Source organism: Kickxella alabastrina (genome assembly GCF_025024165.1).
Source record: "Kickxella alabastrina strain RSA 675 chromosome Unknown BX661scaffold_30, whole genome shotgun sequence".
Lineage (NCBI taxonomy): Eukaryota > Fungi > Kickxellomycota > Kickxellomycetes > Kickxellales > Kickxellaceae > Kickxella > Kickxella alabastrina.
In genome coordinates this window covers 62,122-80,175 of record NW_026251501.1, presented here as the reverse complement: position 1 = coordinate 80,175, position 18,054 = coordinate 62,122, and the positions used below count along the sequence as shown (strand labels likewise).

At 47.0% G+C, this 18,054-nt stretch overlaps 11 protein-coding genes across 11 annotated transcripts; 6 read left to right on the top strand and 5 right to left on the bottom strand.

Moving 5' to 3' along the window:
• Nucleotides 1-353: 353 nt before the first annotated feature.
• BX661DRAFT_188345 (uncharacterized protein) lies at nucleotides 354-989 on the top strand (the record flags this gene model as incomplete). The annotated part of the gene is made up of 1 exon (XM_051537405.1): nucleotides 354-989. A coding segment is annotated over one exon (226 nt), but the record flags the coding sequence as incomplete, so codon positions are not given.
• A 217-nt stretch (nucleotides 990-1,206) lies between these two features.
• BX661DRAFT_217597 (uncharacterized protein) lies at nucleotides 1,207-1,756 on the bottom strand (the record flags this gene model as incomplete). The annotated part of the gene is made up of 1 exon (XM_051538785.1): nucleotides 1,207-1,756. A coding segment is annotated over one exon (375 nt), but the record flags the coding sequence as incomplete, so codon positions are not given.
• Nucleotide 1,757: 1 nt separating this feature from the next.
• BX661DRAFT_67405 (uncharacterized protein) lies at nucleotides 1,758-2,659 on the top strand. The gene has a single exon (XM_051539403.1). It carries the CDS (start codon nucleotides 1,852-1,854, stop codon nucleotides 2,482-2,484), a length of 633 nt encoding a protein of 210 aa, XP_051389005.1. The 5' UTR covers nucleotides 1,758-1,851; the 3' UTR covers nucleotides 2,485-2,659.
• Nucleotides 2,660-3,970, bottom strand: BX661DRAFT_67404 (uncharacterized protein). The gene has a single exon (XM_051539402.1). It carries the CDS (start codon nucleotides 3,499-3,501, stop codon nucleotides 2,836-2,838), a length of 666 nt encoding a protein of 221 aa, XP_051389004.1. The 5' UTR covers nucleotides 3,502-3,970; the 3' UTR covers nucleotides 2,660-2,835.
• On the bottom strand, nucleotides 3,971-5,223 carry BX661DRAFT_67403 (uncharacterized protein). The gene has a single exon (XM_051539401.1). It carries the CDS (start codon nucleotides 5,097-5,099, stop codon nucleotides 4,440-4,442), a length of 660 nt encoding a protein of 219 aa, XP_051389003.1. The 5' UTR covers nucleotides 5,100-5,223; the 3' UTR covers nucleotides 3,971-4,439.
• A 1,076-nt stretch (nucleotides 5,224-6,299) lies between these two features.
• Nucleotides 6,300-8,545, top strand: BX661DRAFT_200692 (uncharacterized protein; the record flags this gene model as incomplete). Its single annotated transcript, XM_051538440.1, has 6 exons — nucleotides 6,300-6,413; nucleotides 6,524-6,840; nucleotides 6,875-7,037; nucleotides 7,195-8,264; nucleotides 8,297-8,438; nucleotides 8,465-8,545. 6 exons carry the CDS (start codon nucleotides 6,300-6,302, stop codon nucleotides 8,543-8,545), a joined length of 1,887 nt encoding a protein of 628 aa, XP_051389002.1.
• A 46-nt stretch (nucleotides 8,546-8,591) lies between these two features.
• Nucleotides 8,592-9,275, bottom strand: BX661DRAFT_67395 (uncharacterized protein). Its single transcript, XM_051539400.1, has one exon. The coding sequence runs from the start codon at nucleotides 9,090-9,092 to the stop codon at nucleotides 8,718-8,720; it is 375 nt and encodes a 124-aa protein (XP_051389001.1). The 5' UTR covers nucleotides 9,093-9,275; the 3' UTR covers nucleotides 8,592-8,717.
• A 100-nt stretch (nucleotides 9,276-9,375) lies between these two features.
• BX661DRAFT_188341 (Fcf1-domain-containing protein) lies at nucleotides 9,376-10,144 on the top strand. Its single transcript, XM_051537404.1, is given in 2 exon segments — nucleotides 9,376-9,921; nucleotides 9,939-10,144. 2 exon segments carry the CDS (start codon nucleotides 9,460-9,462, stop codon nucleotides 10,062-10,064), a joined length of 588 nt encoding a protein of 195 aa, XP_051389000.1. The 5' UTR covers nucleotides 9,376-9,459; the 3' UTR covers nucleotides 10,065-10,144.
• Nucleotides 10,145-11,364: 1,220 nt separating this feature from the next.
• On the bottom strand, nucleotides 11,365-11,529 carry BX661DRAFT_127094 (uncharacterized protein; the record flags this gene model as incomplete). Its single annotated transcript, XM_051532483.1, has 1 exon — nucleotides 11,365-11,529. A coding segment is annotated over one exon (165 nt), but the record flags the coding sequence as incomplete, so codon positions are not given.
• Nucleotides 11,530-15,467: 3,938 nt separating this feature from the next.
• Nucleotides 15,468-16,593, top strand: BX661DRAFT_194621 (nucleotide-diphospho-sugar transferase; the record flags this gene model as incomplete). The annotated part of the gene is given in 3 exon segments (XM_051537891.1): nucleotides 15,468-15,759; nucleotides 15,798-15,927; nucleotides 15,945-16,593. The coding sequence occupies 3 exon segments, from the start codon at nucleotides 15,468-15,470 to the stop codon at nucleotides 16,591-16,593; spliced, it is 1,071 nt and encodes a 356-aa protein (XP_051388998.1).
• A 433-nt stretch (nucleotides 16,594-17,026) lies between these two features.
• BX661DRAFT_210764 (ribosomal protein L18e/L15P) lies at nucleotides 17,027-18,022 on the top strand (the record flags this gene model as incomplete). Its single annotated transcript, XM_051538722.1, has 2 exons — nucleotides 17,027-17,713; nucleotides 17,747-18,022. 2 exons carry the CDS (start codon nucleotides 17,027-17,029, stop codon nucleotides 17,819-17,821), a joined length of 762 nt encoding a protein of 253 aa, XP_051388997.1. The 3' UTR covers nucleotides 17,822-18,022.
• Between the last annotated feature and the right edge of the window lie 32 nt (nucleotides 18,023-18,054).

The window sequence follows — 18,054 nt, the reverse complement described above, 5'->3', positions numbered from 1 at the left end:
GTTTGAGCGGTGTTTTTGGACGCTGAGAAAATGGAAAAAATGGAACAATGCACCGTGACATGGTGATCATTAATTGTTCCAAAAATAATTTTTGAAAGAGTATGTTTATAAATATATCTAAAATTTTTATTACTACCGCAGTCATTTCCACATTACCCTCATCTTGGCAAAGGAAAAAAAAGTGATGCAAATTGCTCACATAGATAATTCTATACTCAGTCACCTCATATTTTAATTTTTCTCCCCTGATAATAAAATATTGACTGCGGAAGAAAACCAACACCATTTCATTTTTTTCCATAAAAGGCGACACATCTCCACAGTTTCAAACCACCTTTTCTTGTTTCTTATCAATTTACACATTCAATTATTACACAACTTTTCTTTTTAATCCTTTTATATACATATTGCATATATACTACTTTTTTAGTTATATCTCCGACAATGTGCGACAACAATTGCAACACCAGGCACAAATTCGCCGCTGTCCTGTCGAGCACCTTCAGGCTGTTTACCTCCTACTCCTGTAACATGTGCGGCAGAGTCTTTTCCGACATATACGAGGCTAATGATCACCTTAAGGAGAACCACTTTTTCCCGCCGCTAGAGTGAAGAAGAATGTAGCATTTCGTATCTGTTGGACCTTCAACCACAGTGACAAATCTGCCCACTAGAATTCGTGATATCTGCACTATCGCATCTGCGCCAAGCACGGCCTACCATACACCATTACACTTTTATATCATCTCACTTTCAACTTTGCTGGCTGTCCACCAGCCTACCCTATATCCATTATATCCCGTCGCCTCTCTCTCTCTCTCTTATCTGTCTATCTGTCTGTCTGTATTTACTTATTTATCAATCTCTTCTTTTTCTATAATTCTCCAGCAAGCTGTACATTTATATAGTATTGTCACAATTTTTCTTTAAACTTACACGTTGTTTATTTTTCCTTCGTTACCATGTATCAATACAAATGAACTTTAACACTATAAACTTGCCAGCAAAAAAATGAAAAATGAAAAATGAAAAACATGCATAGCCATTGTGCCTTGTCGGTCACTCATAAAGTCCATGGCTCTGCTTCTCATGCTGAAGTTCCAGCTGCTTACGCTGCTCCTGAATCTCATTTCTGAGCTGTACAAACCGCTCCTTTGTCTTTGCCTTCTTAATCTCGATCTTGTACCGCTTAGGGGCCAGCTCCTTCTCCCACAAATCCTTGACCTTGCGGTACAGCAGCATCGTGGTCTTGGCATCAGTACCGACGAGTGCTCGCCCTCCTGAATGTTGATGTTAAGCACAGAGGCTGCCAGCTTACGCAGGCCTGGCGCAGACCCATTGTTGAGCTTGCGGAACCCTGCATACCTCGATGTGTCGCGGATCAACAGCGACGGGTGAGTGAGCAGCAGTGCACCAAGATCATTGCCAATGGCATGGCCGACGAGAACGCGGTCCTTGACGAGTTCAGCGACCTGCTCCTGGACCTCCTTGAATGGCGGCCCTTGGCCAAGTCCGATTTGCGCACGCCAGACACCCACGTGCGGTAATCAGTCACGGCCTCGGTCGGCTTAACAAATGTGTCGAGAACCACATGGCCGTAGTAGTTGACAATGGACACGCGCGCGAGCATCGACCTCGAGCCTTTAAATCCAGCGCCAACCATTTCGCAGTCAATAGCCAGGAACTTGCCCACGCTTCGCGCTTTTCTTTCGGAATGCTGGCAGCTGTGCGCACGGCTCTCTGGGCGGTAGTCGTGGTTTCGGACCCGCTTGCACGTACCAGGTCTGTGGGCATATCGTCGTCGCTGTCATCTTCAGCCTTGCGCTTGGTGCTGGGTACCGAGGTCCGCAAATGCTGCTCCTCATCGAGCTTGGCGAACCACTCGCTTTCGTTGCGCGGCATGTCGCTGTTGCCCCGCTTCTCGCTCTCGTCAGCCACGGCCATGGCCAGCCGCAGCACTCTTTGGCGCTCCGCCAGTCTCGCGGCTGCGTCCTCTGCGTCCTCTTCAACGCTGTTATCGCCGCTTTTGGGGATAGCCGCCGATTTGGGTGCTGCGGCCAGTGCTGCGGCCAGGGGCTTTGCTGCTGTGGCCGCACGCTTCTTACTGATAACCTGACCCTCGTTTTCGGAATCCCAGGCGTACAGATCAGCAACGTCGTCGTCGTTAAATTCAATTTCTTCGTCGTTTTCTTCTTGCCCTTGGCCAAGGCCAGGGCCTTCTCTTTGCGTGCCTTTTTCGCTGCCTTGATGCTCTTCTTTAAACTCTTTTTGTCATCGTCGCCGCCGAGGAGTGCGTCGACAATGTTTTCAACGTCATTGTCCGGTCCCGCTTTGATCGCTTCTTGGTCTTTTTTGCCAGGCTGGTCACTGAAACCACTGTGTCCTGCGGACCGTCGTCTTCAGCAACCTTCTTCGCCTTTGTTCTTTTATGGTCATTTCAACGCCTGTGTGTGGGGGGTGTTTGAATTTCGTGTGGTTTTATAGCAAAATGAAATATGGAAAGATGAAAGTTAATGTAGAAGCAAAGAGGGCGCGTGCTTTCTATGTGTCGCGAGCGAGTGCAGTTGCTAAATGCAACTAAATAAAAAACTTTATAAAAAAATACAAAGCAATGAAAATTTTCCCGCGCCAACGATGACTTTTATTCTTACACACTGATCAAGCTTGATTTTGATTAATACAGAAAAGAGAGCATAAGAAATAAAGCTGACCATGCCGCAAATTCCATCATCGGGATTGTAACTGCTCTCGGCAGTCTCAACTGCATCTTCAATGTCCATTTTGCGGAGCAAGTCTATGAGTGCATCGATGTTCCAGGTTACCTCGAGGTCTTTATTAGAGCCATTGCATTACAAGATCCTGATTGCACCTGTCCAGCTCCCCATCGCGCGGTACCTCCTTGCCGTCTTCAATCCGGTGAATCTGGCGCAGCATAACGGAAAGACTGAAGAACATGCTGATCGACAAGATCACGTCGACGAATTCCATCGGAATATCGGCGTTGTTGCGCAGGCAAGTCGGTATTTCATGGGCGCACTCAAGGCAGAGTTGCCACGAGGACGGCACAATGTCTTCGACAAGCAAACCCAAGCACCAGTTCGGCCCAAATGCCCGGAGAAGAGACTCTTGCAAGTCAGGTTTGCCCTCCTTGGAATCATTAGTGCTTGAAAATTTTACTTTGTGCTCGGTCTCGGCCTCGAAGAAGAATGACGGGCGGTTTGAGAGTGCAGAAGTATTACCATGGCTGAGCCATACATATCCAGGCAAAAGTACCGCACGCGAAGATGTACTGGCGGTGCTGCAGGTTCCAAAAAATGTAACGCTCCGGGGATCCAGCTGCGGATCCTTGAGGGTCTCCGCCGACACGATGCTGCTATTCCATGACTCCAGATCGCTGGCGCATCTCTTGAACTCGTCCATGTCTCCCAGAAGCGTTACAAATTGCTGTTGGTGCTCTGTGCTAAGGATTGCCCACCACCGCTGGCGCGCTGCCGGAGCCATTTTGCTTTTGCATTGCGGTGCAGCATGCCGATTTGTGCTAGGTAGCTGGTAAAGTTTGCGACAAGTGTAAATGTATGAGAGATCGCCCTCTGCATGTAGGCGATAGCCTCCAAAGTCTGATTATCTGAAACGGGGTCGCCAAGATTTTTTGTGTGGTTAACCCTGAGCACTTCCATGCTGAGCTCGTCCCACTCGCAGTCATTGCATGAGGCGCGCACATACACGGTGCTCTTATCTATAACCGGCGGACAACTGGCGATACAAGCATGGTGGCTGTCAAGGGCGTAATTTAACCAAAAAACACGCCGCTTGATTTCCCTCTCAACCCAAGAGTCCCAAGTCAAAGCAGAATCCGGCTCTAGCTCCGCGTACTTGTCTATCTCGTGCCAGCCTAGCTGCAAGATCATGTTGGACACTGTGCCCTTCAAGTTGTCAAAGCTCACAAAGCCGCGCTTGGACGAGAGGCCAATAGAGGCCATTTGAAGCGCGCAAATCCTGTCTACCGTCGGCCTATTGTGGTGCATGATCGTGGCTTGAACAATGCGGTTGAGGATAGTATCGAGTCAATGACACATGAGAGGCGCCGCTCTACGTGGGCGGCTGTGGCTGCGCACAGGGAGTCGCGAAGAATCGGATCAATCGTGCCGTCGAGGACCTTGCGCAGCAGCGTTGACGGGTGGAGAATGGGGCAGTACGAGTAAAAAAATGTGTAATACACAATGATTGCCTCACGCAGCTCCGCGTCTACTTTATCCGAAAAGAAGTCATGGATCAGATTGCCCACTGGGGGCGGAACCAGTGATCTGGGTCGCATTAAAGTTGCATTTGGCACTGGCCCTGCAAACAGTGAAGATGAAATGGTCAATGAACTGTCGCCAAATTCCTGTTGGCCGATTGCCGGGTCGTTTACAGGCGCCTCGGGGTTATCATTGAGGAGATTATGAATGGACAATACAGATGCTGCTGGTGACTCTGGGATAACGGCTGCTGTTGCGGCTGTGGTGACGACAGTGTCTGAGACATTGGGCTGGACGAGTTTGCAATCGCAATGTTTTTGCGCTTGGGCCCGCGGCGCTTGGACTCGCGCCAAGTGCAACTGATTTTGTTTTGGATGCAGCTTTCGCACTGCGAGGAGCCGTCTGGCATAGTGCTCGGAGTGCAACGGGCCTTACGCCGGTGGCAGTTGGTGCACGCCCTTGTGCCACGGATCCTGCGCGGCAGATGATGCTGTTGGATTTGCTGGTTCTGCTGCTGGTGTAGAAGGCCGTACTGCTGGTATTGGTTCTGCCTGGAGATGTCCATGTTTGTGGCATGACTGGCACCGATATCCGGATTGTAGTATTGCGGAAACAAAGGCACAGGTGCAGGCACAGGAGGGGGTGACGGCGGGTGGTGCATTGGCTGCTGGAAAGGGATAGATTGCGACGGCGGCGGTTGCCGAGCCGGTATGGGCTGCGTATAAATATATTGTTGGCGGGCAATGGCTGAGCCTGGGGTAGCTGCAGAGTGGGCAATGCTGTTCGGACTTGCGGTCGGAAATGGTGCTCTGATGGAAAAGGGTGGTTGTCAGAGGACGGTGGCATCTCATTCCGTCTCATTTTTGATTGATACTTGCCCTTATGCTGTCAGTATTGTAATATCTAATGTAATCTTTTAACTATAAAACCTAATAGAGTAGAAAATCAATAAAGAGAAAAATTATAAAAACACAGGCCAGAATGCAAGGAACAGAGGGGAGGAAAAATGTTGAAACAATGGGCGGGGTTGGCAAATATATGAAGAAAAACAACAAAAAACTTGTCTTTGGCTACCCTGATATCCTCCATGCATTATTTTCATTATTTTTTCGTGGGCGCCAGACGCACGGTGAACATCTCGGAATAGATTTTTGTGACTAAATATTTGGCAACATGCATACTCTTCTTTCCAGCAGATAAAGAAAATAATTGAAAATGCCATGCAATTAATTACAGCGCGTTCTCATATCTTCCTTTTAGCCTTCTCCATTGGTAATTTGTAAATTTTGCCTTTTGTATTTGATAAAAAGACACCCGTTCACTACACCCAATTCTTCCGCCAACAACAAGATTAGTAGGGGGGGGCAGGAGAGATAGATAATAGGGAGTAGTCTCATTGCTCCTCCCAATGAGTGTTGTTTTCTTATTTGCCGTAGGATATTTTAGCCAAATTGGCCGGTTCATCCCATGCAATCTCCTGTGATAAATCCATTTTATTTTTTGTTATGTATTCGCCGGCATCTAATTGCAAACATCTCAGCACTTGCAGCGGCCTAATTATTTTTCTGTTTGTGGGGGGGGGGATGGCAGGACGATCGCCTAAATTACAGAAAAAATAATGCATTTCTCGCTATTCCGTATCTGTTGGCAAAGTGGCGAGGGGCGGACTACAAATTAATAACTGTCATATTCTGTGTCGAGGAAGAAAAATGCCACAGAATTTGAATTGGGGATTTGGCAGGTTTTACATCGAGTCCCCAAAAAGGAAAATTAAGATGGACCAAGCGGTCTGAATTTACCTAAGCCTCTTTGAATAGGGTAGCAAAATAAAATTAATGGGCAGAGATTTGATTTGAAATAGCCGAGTCGAATCGAGCCAAGTGAATAAATAGTCTGTTTACGCTTTCAAAAAATTCTGTAATTTCCTTGCGCAGCAAAACCTGGTCTTTGTGTTGTTTGGAGAGGAGATAGGCATGCTCATGTATTTTTTTCCTACTCCCTGCTGCAAATTCAAAATATTGTTATACTTGTTCTTCTACCAAAACTAACACAAACGCAACGATGAGCGACAACGTCAAAACCGATATCATATCACTCTCCAGCGACGACGACGACGGGATACATGTACACCCCGAGCCCATCAGTGACGACAGAGACTGCATTCACATCACACCAGTCCATCGTTTTATAGGGTTTGGTGCAAGCCAAACATCAGGCTCTCTGATCCTGTCACCAGGCACACCTGACTTACCCTCGCCATCAACACTTTTGGGGGCGCCGCGTAGATTGAGCTCTCGCAGGCCGAGTTCTCAACACGTGTTGAGTCCTCAATATTATCGCAAACACCCACTCGCAGGGAATCTCTGAATATAGGCAACATAATTTTCACGCGTGAGGAAGCGCTGGAGCTGCCTTCGTCGCCGCCTCTGGCCGCAGCCGACGACGAAATAGACGGCATGAACAAATGGCGACTACCCAATGCATTCAACTCGTCTCCCCCGCTGCCGCGATTTTCAGACGACTTTGCGGATAATTTCGACGACAATGATTGTCAGATTCTAGACGACTTTATTGATGCACAGGCGCATGTCGATGGTGCAGCGTTGAGTGAAGCAAGTAGGATGCGCATGTACCAGGCTGAACATGGCCACTTCGATTTTGGGGCTTCCGTTAATTACATCGAATTATAGCGACTCTTCGGTGGCCACCGACATTCTTAGCTCGTCAGAGAACGAGGAAAATCAAGTACTATATGGCCAGCGGCGGTTCTCGCGGCGCGCAATGTCAATGGACGACGAGGTACATTCAATATCCACAGATCCGTCTCTTCCGCCCAACAATGTGCGCGCGCATAGGCTTATACATTCGGACGGACCTGATTATATTAATTCCCGGATAACAACTACAACAATAGCAGTAGTTTGAATATTCCTTGGTTGTGGGCGAGCCGCCCCAGGCTCGAATTACACAGTCAATGTCGTTGGCCACGGACATTGGCCGCCAATCGAGCAGGGTTGAAAAAGAGGCTGGGCGATGTGCACTGGCTGAAAAGCGGATTGCAGAGAGGGCCGAGAAACGCCAGCGCAAGGAGAGAGAAAGGGAGTTTCAGCGCGGGTTGTCGAGCGTCAACAAGAAAAAGGTTGACTTTAAGGATTTAGCCCGTGACATGACGCTGGTTGCTGACCCCGGGCTGCTGCAGCTTCTGGGCGAGCCAAAGAGAACGGCATCTGCCACCACTGCCATCGATGGCGAGGACACTAGCGAGCATGCTGCTGCTGCTGCTAGTTTAGAAGTGAGCACGGGGGCGAGCCACCCGGTATTTGGGCATCTGCTCGAGGAGGGCATTGCGTGGCGGGTTGAGCCGGCTGCCACGGCATCGGCTGTTCATTGGGAGATGCGGGTTCGGCGCAAATGGGAGAGCAGCCTCAATCTCTATGTGCCCTTGGCACATCCGCGAGTGGTCAAGGTGCGCAGCGCAGCGATGGTGGTTATTGGCAGCAAGCGGTTTGTCGAGATGGTGGCTGCAGACCGTATTGCGCACAGGCTCGGGATTTGGCGGGCGGTGCTGGCTGTCAAGCGCCTTTTTGTCGTGGTTGTTGGTCTGCAAAAGTACCTACACAAAACCGCTAATGCAGAGACAAGGGAGTTTGCGCGCCAGATGCGGCAGCACCTCAAGGATGGCGGCGGCGGCAGCTCGCAGCCACTGCCTCGCCAGCAGCAGCAACAGGCAGATTCAGCGTCTGCCGCCATGGGTTCTTTGACCCAGAGCGATATTGAGGAGGCCGTGCTGCGGCTCCATATGACGTGTCCGTGGACATCGTGGTTCACGCAGTGCTCTGATACCAAGGGGCTGTCCAAACTGCTGTGGCAGGCCACGTCGGACATCGCGCGAAGCGAGTTTTACGGCGACAAGGGCGGTGAAAACAATAGCGAATTTAGTTCGGGATCTGAGACCAATAATGGACCCTCACCGCTGAGCTTTGTGACTTCGGAGGTGGTCAGCGGGCTGCGCGCGGCGGTGGTCCGGTCTGGGCGGATCTGACAGACTCTTGGGTAAGGGCGCTGACACAGATCCCCAAGGTCACGCAACCTGTTGCACAGAGCATTATAGCCAAATACCCGACGCCCCGGCGGCTGTTTGATGCCTGGCGGGACCTGGGTTCGGAGCCAAAGCGGGAGCTCATGCTGGCTCAGCTCACCGTCGCCAGCGCCTCGTCTGCCGGCAGACGCCTGGGCACGTTATGTCTGGGCGCATCTACCGCTTCTTCAACGAACCCGACCCCACCCGGCCGTTTGCCGAGCTTTAGACCATCCCAAAGGGTTTTTTTCTATTTTTTTGTTGCAAATACAGAAAATAGTGTATTTATTCGGTTCAATGTGCTACTTTAATGCCATGTATCAATTAATAAACAAAGGTCCAAAAACACAATTATATTCATTCCTATTACTTCTTTGTCGACGCGGCTCTCTTCTTCATCATCATGGCGTTGGTACCCATCTGCTCCTTGGCCTTCTCAGCATCGTCAGCAAAGGTAAAGTTGGAGGATCCCTCGAACCCTGGAACTTCTTCTGGAACGATGACAAGTATCCGCCCTCGTCCTCGATCTGCTGGCCCGACTGCGGGTTCCACAGGGGGTGTGAGCGCGTATCCTTGTTGATCTTCACTTGTTCGCGCGGTGCTGTTGAGCGTACCCGGAAGGAGGATCCATCGGAGAGGATTATCTGCGAAGTGAACAGCTCAGGGTGCCGTTTGCTGAAGGTCAGCACTACCTTGTCGCTGTCGACGGCGCGCGGCTTCCATGCCCGGGCAAGCACTGATTTGGTTGACTTGAGCGCGAATTGTGTTGGCCGCATTATTTGTGGAATTAACTAAAGTGAATTTGAACAGGTGGATTGAGACAATTCTCGACGGTTAAAGATAAAAAAGATGAACAAGGCCCGCTTAAAGTAAAAAAATGAACAGTAGCGATAATTCAGATGTGTTTGAGCTCGATGGATCAGTATTGGCTTGATCTACGATCAATCATTCGATTACCATGTTTTTTTTTCTTTGTTTAGTTTGAGCCAGCAGCTTTTTTTTTACATTGGTCGCGCCTCATGCTCAAAATATTTGGCGCTCTATTTCGCTTTTCTCTCTTTTTTCTCTCTCTTTTCACTAAAGCCAATTCACAAACCCCCCTTTTTCATTTTTATATACCAACTTACTCAATTTTTTTCCACAATGGGTAAGGCAAAGAAGACGCGGAAGTTTGGCGAGGTCAAGCGCATGATCAACCCCAAGGACATGCGGCTAAAGCAGAACCAAGTAAAGGCACAGGAGAAGAAAGAAACCGAGGAGAAAGCCGTAGTCAAACACGTCGACCGCGAATCCTCAAACATGTTCTTCAAGTACAACACAGCCCTGGGTCCCCCGTACCATGTCATTATAGATACGAATTTCATAAACTTTGCGTTGCAAAACAAGCTGGAGTTGGTCAGAGCCATGATGGACTGCCTTTACGCCAAGTGCATTCCGTGCATTACTGATTGCGTTTTGGCGGAGCTGGAGAAGTTGGGGCCTAAGTACAGGATCGCCCTGAGGGTTGCTAGGGATCCGAGGTTTGAGCGGCTGCCGTGCTCGCATAAGGGCACCTATGCTGATGACTGTATTGTTCAGCGGGTTATGCAGCACAGGTGCTATATTGTGGCTACTTGCGATAGGACTTGAAGAGGAGGATTAGGAAGGTGCCTGGTGTGCCCATCATGTTTATTGTCGGACACAAGTTCTCCGTTGAGCGGCTGCCCGACGCTTATGGCGCGCCAAAGCAGACCCACAGTGGAAAGTAGAATCAATAGGATGGGAGAAGCAACCTTTGTGGCGAGTTTATTTTTGAATATATATATAAAATTAGTTATAATCAAATCAATATGGTGTAAATAATGTTATATATATTGTGTGTCACAGTTTAGGTACATGGCGTTGCGTGTTGCCTTATTGGATTAATTGATTACGCACGTGGAAATTAAGAAATGATAAGCTTTTATTATAGTTTATTTATATGCAGGGGGACATATAAAAGGTGTGGCTGTCGGCAGTCAGGATTGTTCTTGGAATAATTAAATACCTTTTTTGATTTATATACGCCTTTGTAACATATATATTGCGATAAATGAGAAAAAGGTTAATATTAAACGGATTGAAGAGGAGGTAAACATTAAGTGAAAAAGGGGGAAGACAGGCAGGAAAAAAGCAGGAATTATCAAAATAATAGCATAAGGTATTTTAGGTTGGCGTTCAGCCGGCATTAGCACAGCTAGCCGTAAAAGCCGAATGTTGAAAGTTGTTGTTGCTGTTGCACCTGAAGCTGTTGTTGTTGTTGTGTGCTGTGTTGTTGTTGCTGCTGCATATGCATTTGGAACTGCTGGATTCCAGTCAGTGGCTGTCCAAGGAACGTAGCGGGTGCAGTCATGGGAAGTGTCGGAGTGCATGGCGCCAAAAGCAGCGGCAGCTGGTGTTGCTGGGTGCATAGATTGGTGTCCCATCGGGCATGCCAAATGGAGGCATTGGGTTCACCTGCTGGGTCTCAGTGCCAATAGGGTACGAGTCGCTAACAATAGACGGGAAGGTCGATGGGTACGCTGGCATTGCGCTCTTGTCCCAGACGCAAAAGTCAGAGACCAGCGTCGTCGGTGCGGCTACGAGCCCCGCGAGGCCCGACCGCGGTGAGGTCAGCCTCGGGTGCGACCGCTGCATGCCCTGGAAGACGTGCTGCTGCGATATAATGGGCGCAGTCATGGGCGGGAAGATAGACGAGATTCCAGTTGCGGTGACAGCAGACATGGGCAACAGAGATGCAGAGTGGGAGTGTTGCCACATGATGTCGTTGAACGAAATCGGGGCAATTTCAAGTGCCGGCAGGTTGGGCATTGTGACTGAGCTCATGGGCTGCAGGCAATCCTTCGATGGCCTGCAAGGCGCCATGCTTTGCTGCACATGTGGCGGTGTCTCGTACCTTTGCCAGTCATCCGCAGCTTGCTCGTCTGTATTGTGCATTGCAGCTATTGCCACATCGCCCTCAGCCGCAATAGCAGTGGCAGTCATGGAGTTGCAGTGGTCAGCCGGTGATGGCGATGCCTGTGCTTTTTCATGGATTCGCATGTGTCGCCGGAGATTGCTCTGCACAGAGAACTGCTTGCCACAGCCCGGCTCCTTGCACATATGGGGCTTTTCGCCGGTATGCGTGCGCTTGTGACAGGCCAGCGAGCTAGGCCGGGTGAATCGCTTGTCACACATTGTGCACGGGTATTTGCGCTCCTTGGTTGTGTCCCGCTGGTTTGAGTGCTGGGGGCTGTCGTAGAAGACACTAGGTGTGAGCTGAACTGCTGAACTGCTTGTGCTATTTTTGCTGATGCCGCGACTCCGAGGCTTGGATTTTGCTTTGCCTGTGGTTGCCGCCTGTGGCTCGCTGCTGTCAGCAGAAAGGGCTGCGAATTTGAATATCAGCGGTGTGTTGGATGTCAGCTCCATTGTGCATATGTGAAAGGGAGATGGGAAAGGGAAGGTGCAAGATGGAAGAGGTAGAGGAATAGGGGGAATGGAGAAAGACGAAGGGAGGGGATTAAGAAAAGTAAACAAATATTGAATATCGGGAAGGGTTTATATAAAATCAGAGAATTGCCAAGGCTATATATATGAATAGAAAAGTAAATGACAAAGAAAGAAAGACAGGTAATGGTGATGGTAGCGGCGTATTATATGTACGAATAATTGTCGGGCGCAGGGTTGTAGAATACGAAAGAAAGACGTGCAGAGAATAGCAAAGGAGGAAAAAGTCAGTGCCAATAGGTAATAAAAATACTAATATTATTATGTGCAATATAGACTGTGGACTGTACAGAATAAGACAAAGGAACACGATAAGGGAATGCGAGTAGAAATAATTGGGAATTCAACCAAGGCAAGAAGGAAAATGGAGACCCAAGGCGCGTGAGTACATATAAAAATGGTATATTAACAACACTCAAGAATATTTTTTCCTCTTTCTATTTCCCCCCTATTTTTATGCGATGTTTTATCCAACCAATTGAATTTATTTTTTCTTCCTTTTACAGGTTTTCGGTTAAAGCAAAATACCTGTGCCTAATGTTGAGAAAAAATTCAAAAAAATTATTTCTTGTGAACATTGAAAGGTAAATCATAATTTTATCCCTTTTTTCCTTTCAAAGAGTGGACTTTTTTTCCACCTCCGCTTTCTTTTTCCTTCTTTTTTGGTCTTTTTCTTTTGTCAATTATCGAAAGACACTGAGCACAAAAAAGAAAGCAAAAAGGGGAATACAAGAGCAGGTTTTCTTATTTCAAGTTTTTAATCCTGTCAATTGCAAATACACTTACTGGCACTCCCTTTTTTATTTTTATTTTATGTATTTTTGGCCCTACAATTGCTTTAAATGGAAATAATAAGTTTTTTATAATCATCTGTTATGTCCATGGGAATTTTTTTAAAATAATTATGTTGTTTTTGTATGTTTCTTGTTCAAATTGCTTAAGGTTGGGGGAAAGAGAGGGGAGTACCTGTGTGGGCAAATATCCGAACAAAAAGTACGCAAATAAAATAAAATAAAAACAATAAAAAACAAGCATTCTTTTTGGGTTTTTTTAGGATTTTGACGCAAATAAACTAAACAATTACATTTTGTGCCCAATACAAAAATGCACATACACGTATATTTACCCTAAAGAGCACACAGTAAAGACCAACAGCATGGTTGATATATGTGGTCATTTTGAGGTCAACCACCTTGTGTACTTGCAGATACGTGAAAGGTGTAAGGTTGAAAAGCCAAGGCATACACAACATTGCATTGACGCCTTCGCCCCCCCAAGTATTTTTTATTTTTATTCTTATCCATGTGAGGCTGGTGTGCCAATCGCATGGATGATACATATGAGGACATTCGGGCATATGCAAGATGTTAAATCGTAAAAAATAAACAGTTTTTCATTGATATTGTTTTGGCAATTAATGTTTCTTTGTGCGGAAGAATGGTTTAAGCCAGAGGATAAAAAACCACCACTACCCCCATCATGCATCAACAGATGGAAAATGAAAATGCCGGTATTGCGGTTGAAATAGAGCCTGAGTTCTTTTTATTTTTTATTTAGGAAAAGCCTGTAAAATCAGAAATATTTACAAATAAAATGTAGATACTTATTTTGGTTATTTTTTGTATTTAAATACAAGTGGCAACTGCATAATAATATATAACTTGATAAATTAATAGATTATGTTAGAGTATTTTAGCGCAAATAACAAAAACAAACAAAGAAGCGTTGTAAATCAATTTGTTGGAATTTCCTTCTTTGTAATGGCCAGACAGACATAAAGAAGGTCATGATAGAAAAAGAGGAAAACACTGGGGAAAAAAGTCCCTACTCCTTAGAAAAGAAATCATCCAGTTTGTCATTTGCATTAAGAATGAACAAAATATTTGGCACGGTATACTCTTTCTCATGATTTTCGACCTGTGCTCTTGTACAAGTTATAAATACAAAAAATACAAAAAATGCATGTAAAGACTGGTTTGGTAGTAATAATATGCAGACCACCCAACCTTGTTTTATTTTATTTTTTCAACTAGAGGCAACAGGTATCGAAAAAATGTGATGTTTCGATACTAGCAGTACTTTAATAGCGACTGAGTGTGTGTATTTTTCTCATCAATGGTGTTTTGCTTTGGTGGAGTTCCGATTGCCCTTCAACACCTCATATATTGACAACAAGTTGATCCTATTCCGTGTAGAACACAAACAGCGGAGATATCCTCCAATTGCTTAAAGTCCCGGCGCCGAGCATTGTACTGTTTTGAGAAAGCCCAGTTGGCAATGCGCATCATTGTTTTTGTGTTGGAATTCTGGACATGGTATTCGAATCTGGCGTGATCAGATCTGAATCATACTCTTTCCTTCTCAGAAACAGGTCTAAAAACGTATCAGGTTATTGTGTGGACTGCTAAAATTTTTTTAAAAAAAAAAAAAGATCCATGAAAGTGAATTGTGCGGAACCGCTAAAATAAATGTAAACCGGTTTCACGCTTATCTCCAAGTCAATCAAAAAGTTTTTTTTCGCTATTGGCCACTCAATTGTTGAAATCGGATCTGATGTGTTGCCCGATGAGTTGTTCTGAATCAAATCAAATCAACTAATCTTTTTGTTTCACAGAAAGACAGCTACGAATATTTACTGACGAATAGAGACGCAATGCGGAAGCAGAAGAAAAAGCAGATATTTGGCCGCACACGTGTGCGAGACTGGTTTTTGTGCCGATTTGTCAGGGACAGCAGCGCCACTCCACAACATTCCATGGAAAAGGGGGCGATGTGGTTTGATAGTGGGGGTGGGGGTGTTATTGAGTGAGCGTGAGTGTGAGTGAGCGCGTGGAACCTGCACATTGTTGGGAGCAAGCCGCCTTCGTCAAATTGCAGCATTCGCCATTTCCCAGCGCAGAGCCAACGGACAAGGAAATGCACTAAAATTCTAATGGAAAGACGATGGGATGGATGGTTCGGAGTGGCTGGCTGACATGTAGCTGATCGCCCTGCCCCCAACAAGCATGACATCAGTCTACCGGAATACCAAAAAGAAAAAGCAATAGCGAGGTTGTCTGCATTAGGCTACATTAATTTCTGCTTCTCATGTGGAGACTTTGTGACAATGCGCTCTTTGGCATGATGCGTGGGCACAGCAGTAAAAATAGCAAGCGGCGCTTTTCTTTGGTTTCTTTGGCTTGACATATTTTTGTAAATATTTTTTGTTAAAAATACTTTTTCTTTATACTTTTTCTTTATACAATCGCGTTCATTGGGTATAAAGCCACACCAACCTTTTTTTTTATTTTTGGGGGACTGTCGTCTTGTTTTTATGAAAAAAATATATATTCCACACCTTTTCTGCTCTTCCTTCTCTTTTCTCTTCATTAAATATTTTTACTTTATTTTGCCATTTTTAAACTTATTTACTTATTCACGTACTATTTACTTTATTGTCGCTATCATTGTCATCGGCGGACAATAGCAGCAAACAAGCAACCACTTTGCTTTGTGCGACTGATCACCCCTTTCATTCCATTTCCCCCCTCAATATTCTCATCTTTTTTACTCACTCCCTTCTTTTTCTTACGAATTTACACTTCCTCTTTAAAAAGGAAATGGCCAATACACGGTTCAAGCGGGTGCTGTATATGGTCGTGGCGATGTTCGGCATATTCAGCATCCATCAGCTCATCATATCCAACTCAACCATCCGCCAGAAACTATCAGCGGCTTCGTCACAAAATGGCTCTTTGTCAGACAACACAAACTGGGCGCAATCGGGTAATGGCACAGCATCGGACGACGGCAAGCTTTTGAATGCGGCTCTAGTGGCTCTTGTGCGCAACTCGGAACTGAACGACATGCGGTCGACCATCCGGCAGATCGAGGACCGGTTTAACCGCAACCACGGGTACCCTTACATATTCCTCAACGACGAGGACTTTACGAGGAGTTCAAGGAGCAGGTACGCGCGGTGGCCAATTCTCCAGTGTACTTTGGTAAGTTGCCGCAGGAGCATTGGGGACTGTCGCCGTACGTGACGGAGGAGAAGGTCAAGGAGGCGCTGGAGCGCAATAAGGATCGGTATCTCTACGGCGGCAGCTTCTCTTACCGCGAGATGTGCCGTTTCCAGTCAGGTTCATCCATAAGCACCCGCTGCTGCAAAATCTGGACTACTACTGGCGCATCGAGCCAGGGGTTGAGTACTTCTGCGACATCCTATATGATCCATTCAAGTACATGAGGGACAACAATCTTATCTACGGCTTCACCATTACGCCCACAGAGTCAGCTCCTACTGTCGAGACGCTGTGGAAGACTACGCGCGAGTGGATGCTCGAGAACCCGCATCTGCTGCCCGACAAGAGCTTTATACACTGGGTTGTCAACGAGAGGGCCAAGTACACGCTGTGCCATTTCTGGTCCAACTTTGAAATCGTTGACCTGTCGTTCTACCGCAGCGAAGCATACGAGTCGTATTTCCAGCACCTTGATCGCGCCGGCGGCTTCTTCTATGAGCGCTGGGGCGATGCTCCGGTGCACTCGATGGCGGCTTCTATACTGTTGAAGAAGGAGCAGATCCACTGGTTCGAGGATATCGGATACCATCACCCTGGGTATGCGCATTGCCCGAACAAGCCTGAGATGAATAGCAGGTGTGTTTGCAAGAAAGATTTGGATTACATGTATAAATCGATGTGCAATCGTCGTTTCGGCGAGGTCGGAAACATCTACAAGGACCAGGCCCTGGCCCTGGCCCAAATGGGCAACGATCGTAACATGTAAATAAACAGCTCTTCCGTTTTTCTCTTTTCTACTTTATTTCAGATTTGTTTTGCTTTTTATGTTTTTTCTTTTGTTGCTGGCAGAAAACCAAAATGGAGAGGGGGATGGGGATGCGAGAGCTTGCAAAGGTGATCCGCCCTTTTGGATCAAGTCCAAGCGTGATCAAATTAACCGTTGACCGATAACAAGAGAAAGAAAAAATAAGCAAACTAGAGAGCAAATGCTCAAATTGCCAATCGGCACCCTTTTTTTCTTTCTTTTTCGTTCGCATTTCACCTTATTTTTTATATATAAACGCTCCCCCTTTTTCATATTTCATCGTTTGCAAGTCAATCATGTTGAAGGCGGATTCCAGCGGTCACTTGCCCAGCTGCAGCGGCAATTCAGCAGCCGGCTCACAATCAGCAATATGCAAACGACACGCGCCCTGCACATGAGTGCGCCGGCGGCAGCAACGCACCAGGTGGAAGGCTTCCGTGTGACACGGCCAACAAAAGTGCTGGGACTCAATGATCTGCGGGACAACAAAGGAGCGCGCAAGATCAAGAAGCGCCTGGGACGCGGTCACGGCTCAGGCCACGGAAAAACTAGTGGACGCGGACAAAAGGGTCAGAACTCACGTGCGGGTAATGGTAAGCCGGGCCCCGGCTTTGAGGGAGGCCAAACGCCCCTTATGCGGGTGTTCCCGAAGCGCGGGTTCAAGAACGCATTCAGGCGCGAGCTGCAGCCGCTGAATCTCGATCGGATCCAGCATTGGATCAACACGGGCCGGTTGGACGCATCAAAGCCTATCACTTTGAAGCAGATTTATGACTCTAATTTGATCAGGTTCACCGATGGTGTCTCGTTGCTTGCGCGTGGGTCGGAGGTTTTGACGACACCGATCACCCTGGAGGTGTCGAGGGCTAGCCAGATGGCGATCAAGAGGGTCGAGGAGATTGGGGGCAAGGTCGTCTGTGTTTACCATAATAAGCTGGCCATGCGCGCGCTGCTGCATCCCGAGAAGTTTGCCGTACTGCCAAAGTCTGCCATGCCTGCGACCACCAAGATGAAGCGCTTGTATGCGGATCCCGAGCGCAGAGGCTTTTTGGCCCCAGGTATCAGAGACAAGTACAAGCCTGTGAGCTTTAACCTTAACCGCGTGGCACCCAAGGCTGAGGGAGCCGTCAAGGCCAAGCCCAAGCCCAAGCCAAAGTCCACTGCTGCTGCTACTGAAATTGTGGCCTGAGGTGCCGCTGTTCTTAGAGCTATTTTAGTAATTTTTCACACACACATAAAAAACAAAAAGAACAGGCTTGTTGTCCAGTTGAACAATGCCTTGTCGCTCATGTCTTCTAACATGATTTTCTAATCTCGCGCACTGTTTCCGCTACCATTATCAATCGAGATGAGAATAAAAATTTTTATTTTTATTTTTTGAATACCAAACGCAATATCTGTTGCAATTGCAGCTGCAGATGG

What these genes read in the sequence shown, in the direction of transcription:
- BX661DRAFT_67403 (XM_051539401.1), bottom strand. Translation starts at nt 5,099, where the DNA reads ATGAGACGGAATGAGATGCCACCGTCCTCTGACAACCACCCTTTTCCA.
- BX661DRAFT_188341 (XM_051537404.1), top strand. Translation starts at nt 9,460, where the DNA reads ATGGGTAAGGCAAAGAAGACGCGGAAGTTTGGCGAGGTCAAGCGCATG.
- BX661DRAFT_67404 (XM_051539402.1), bottom strand. Translation starts at nt 3,501, where the DNA reads ATGGCTCCGGCAGCGCGCCAGCGGTGGTGGGCAATCCTTAGCACAGAG.
- BX661DRAFT_67405 (XM_051539403.1), top strand. Translation starts at nt 1,852, where the DNA reads ATGCTGCTCCTCATCGAGCTTGGCGAACCACTCGCTTTCGTTGCGCGG.
- BX661DRAFT_67395 (XM_051539400.1), bottom strand. Translation starts at nt 9,092, where the DNA reads ATGCGGCCAACACAATTCGCGCTCAAGTCAACCAAATCAGTGCTTGCC.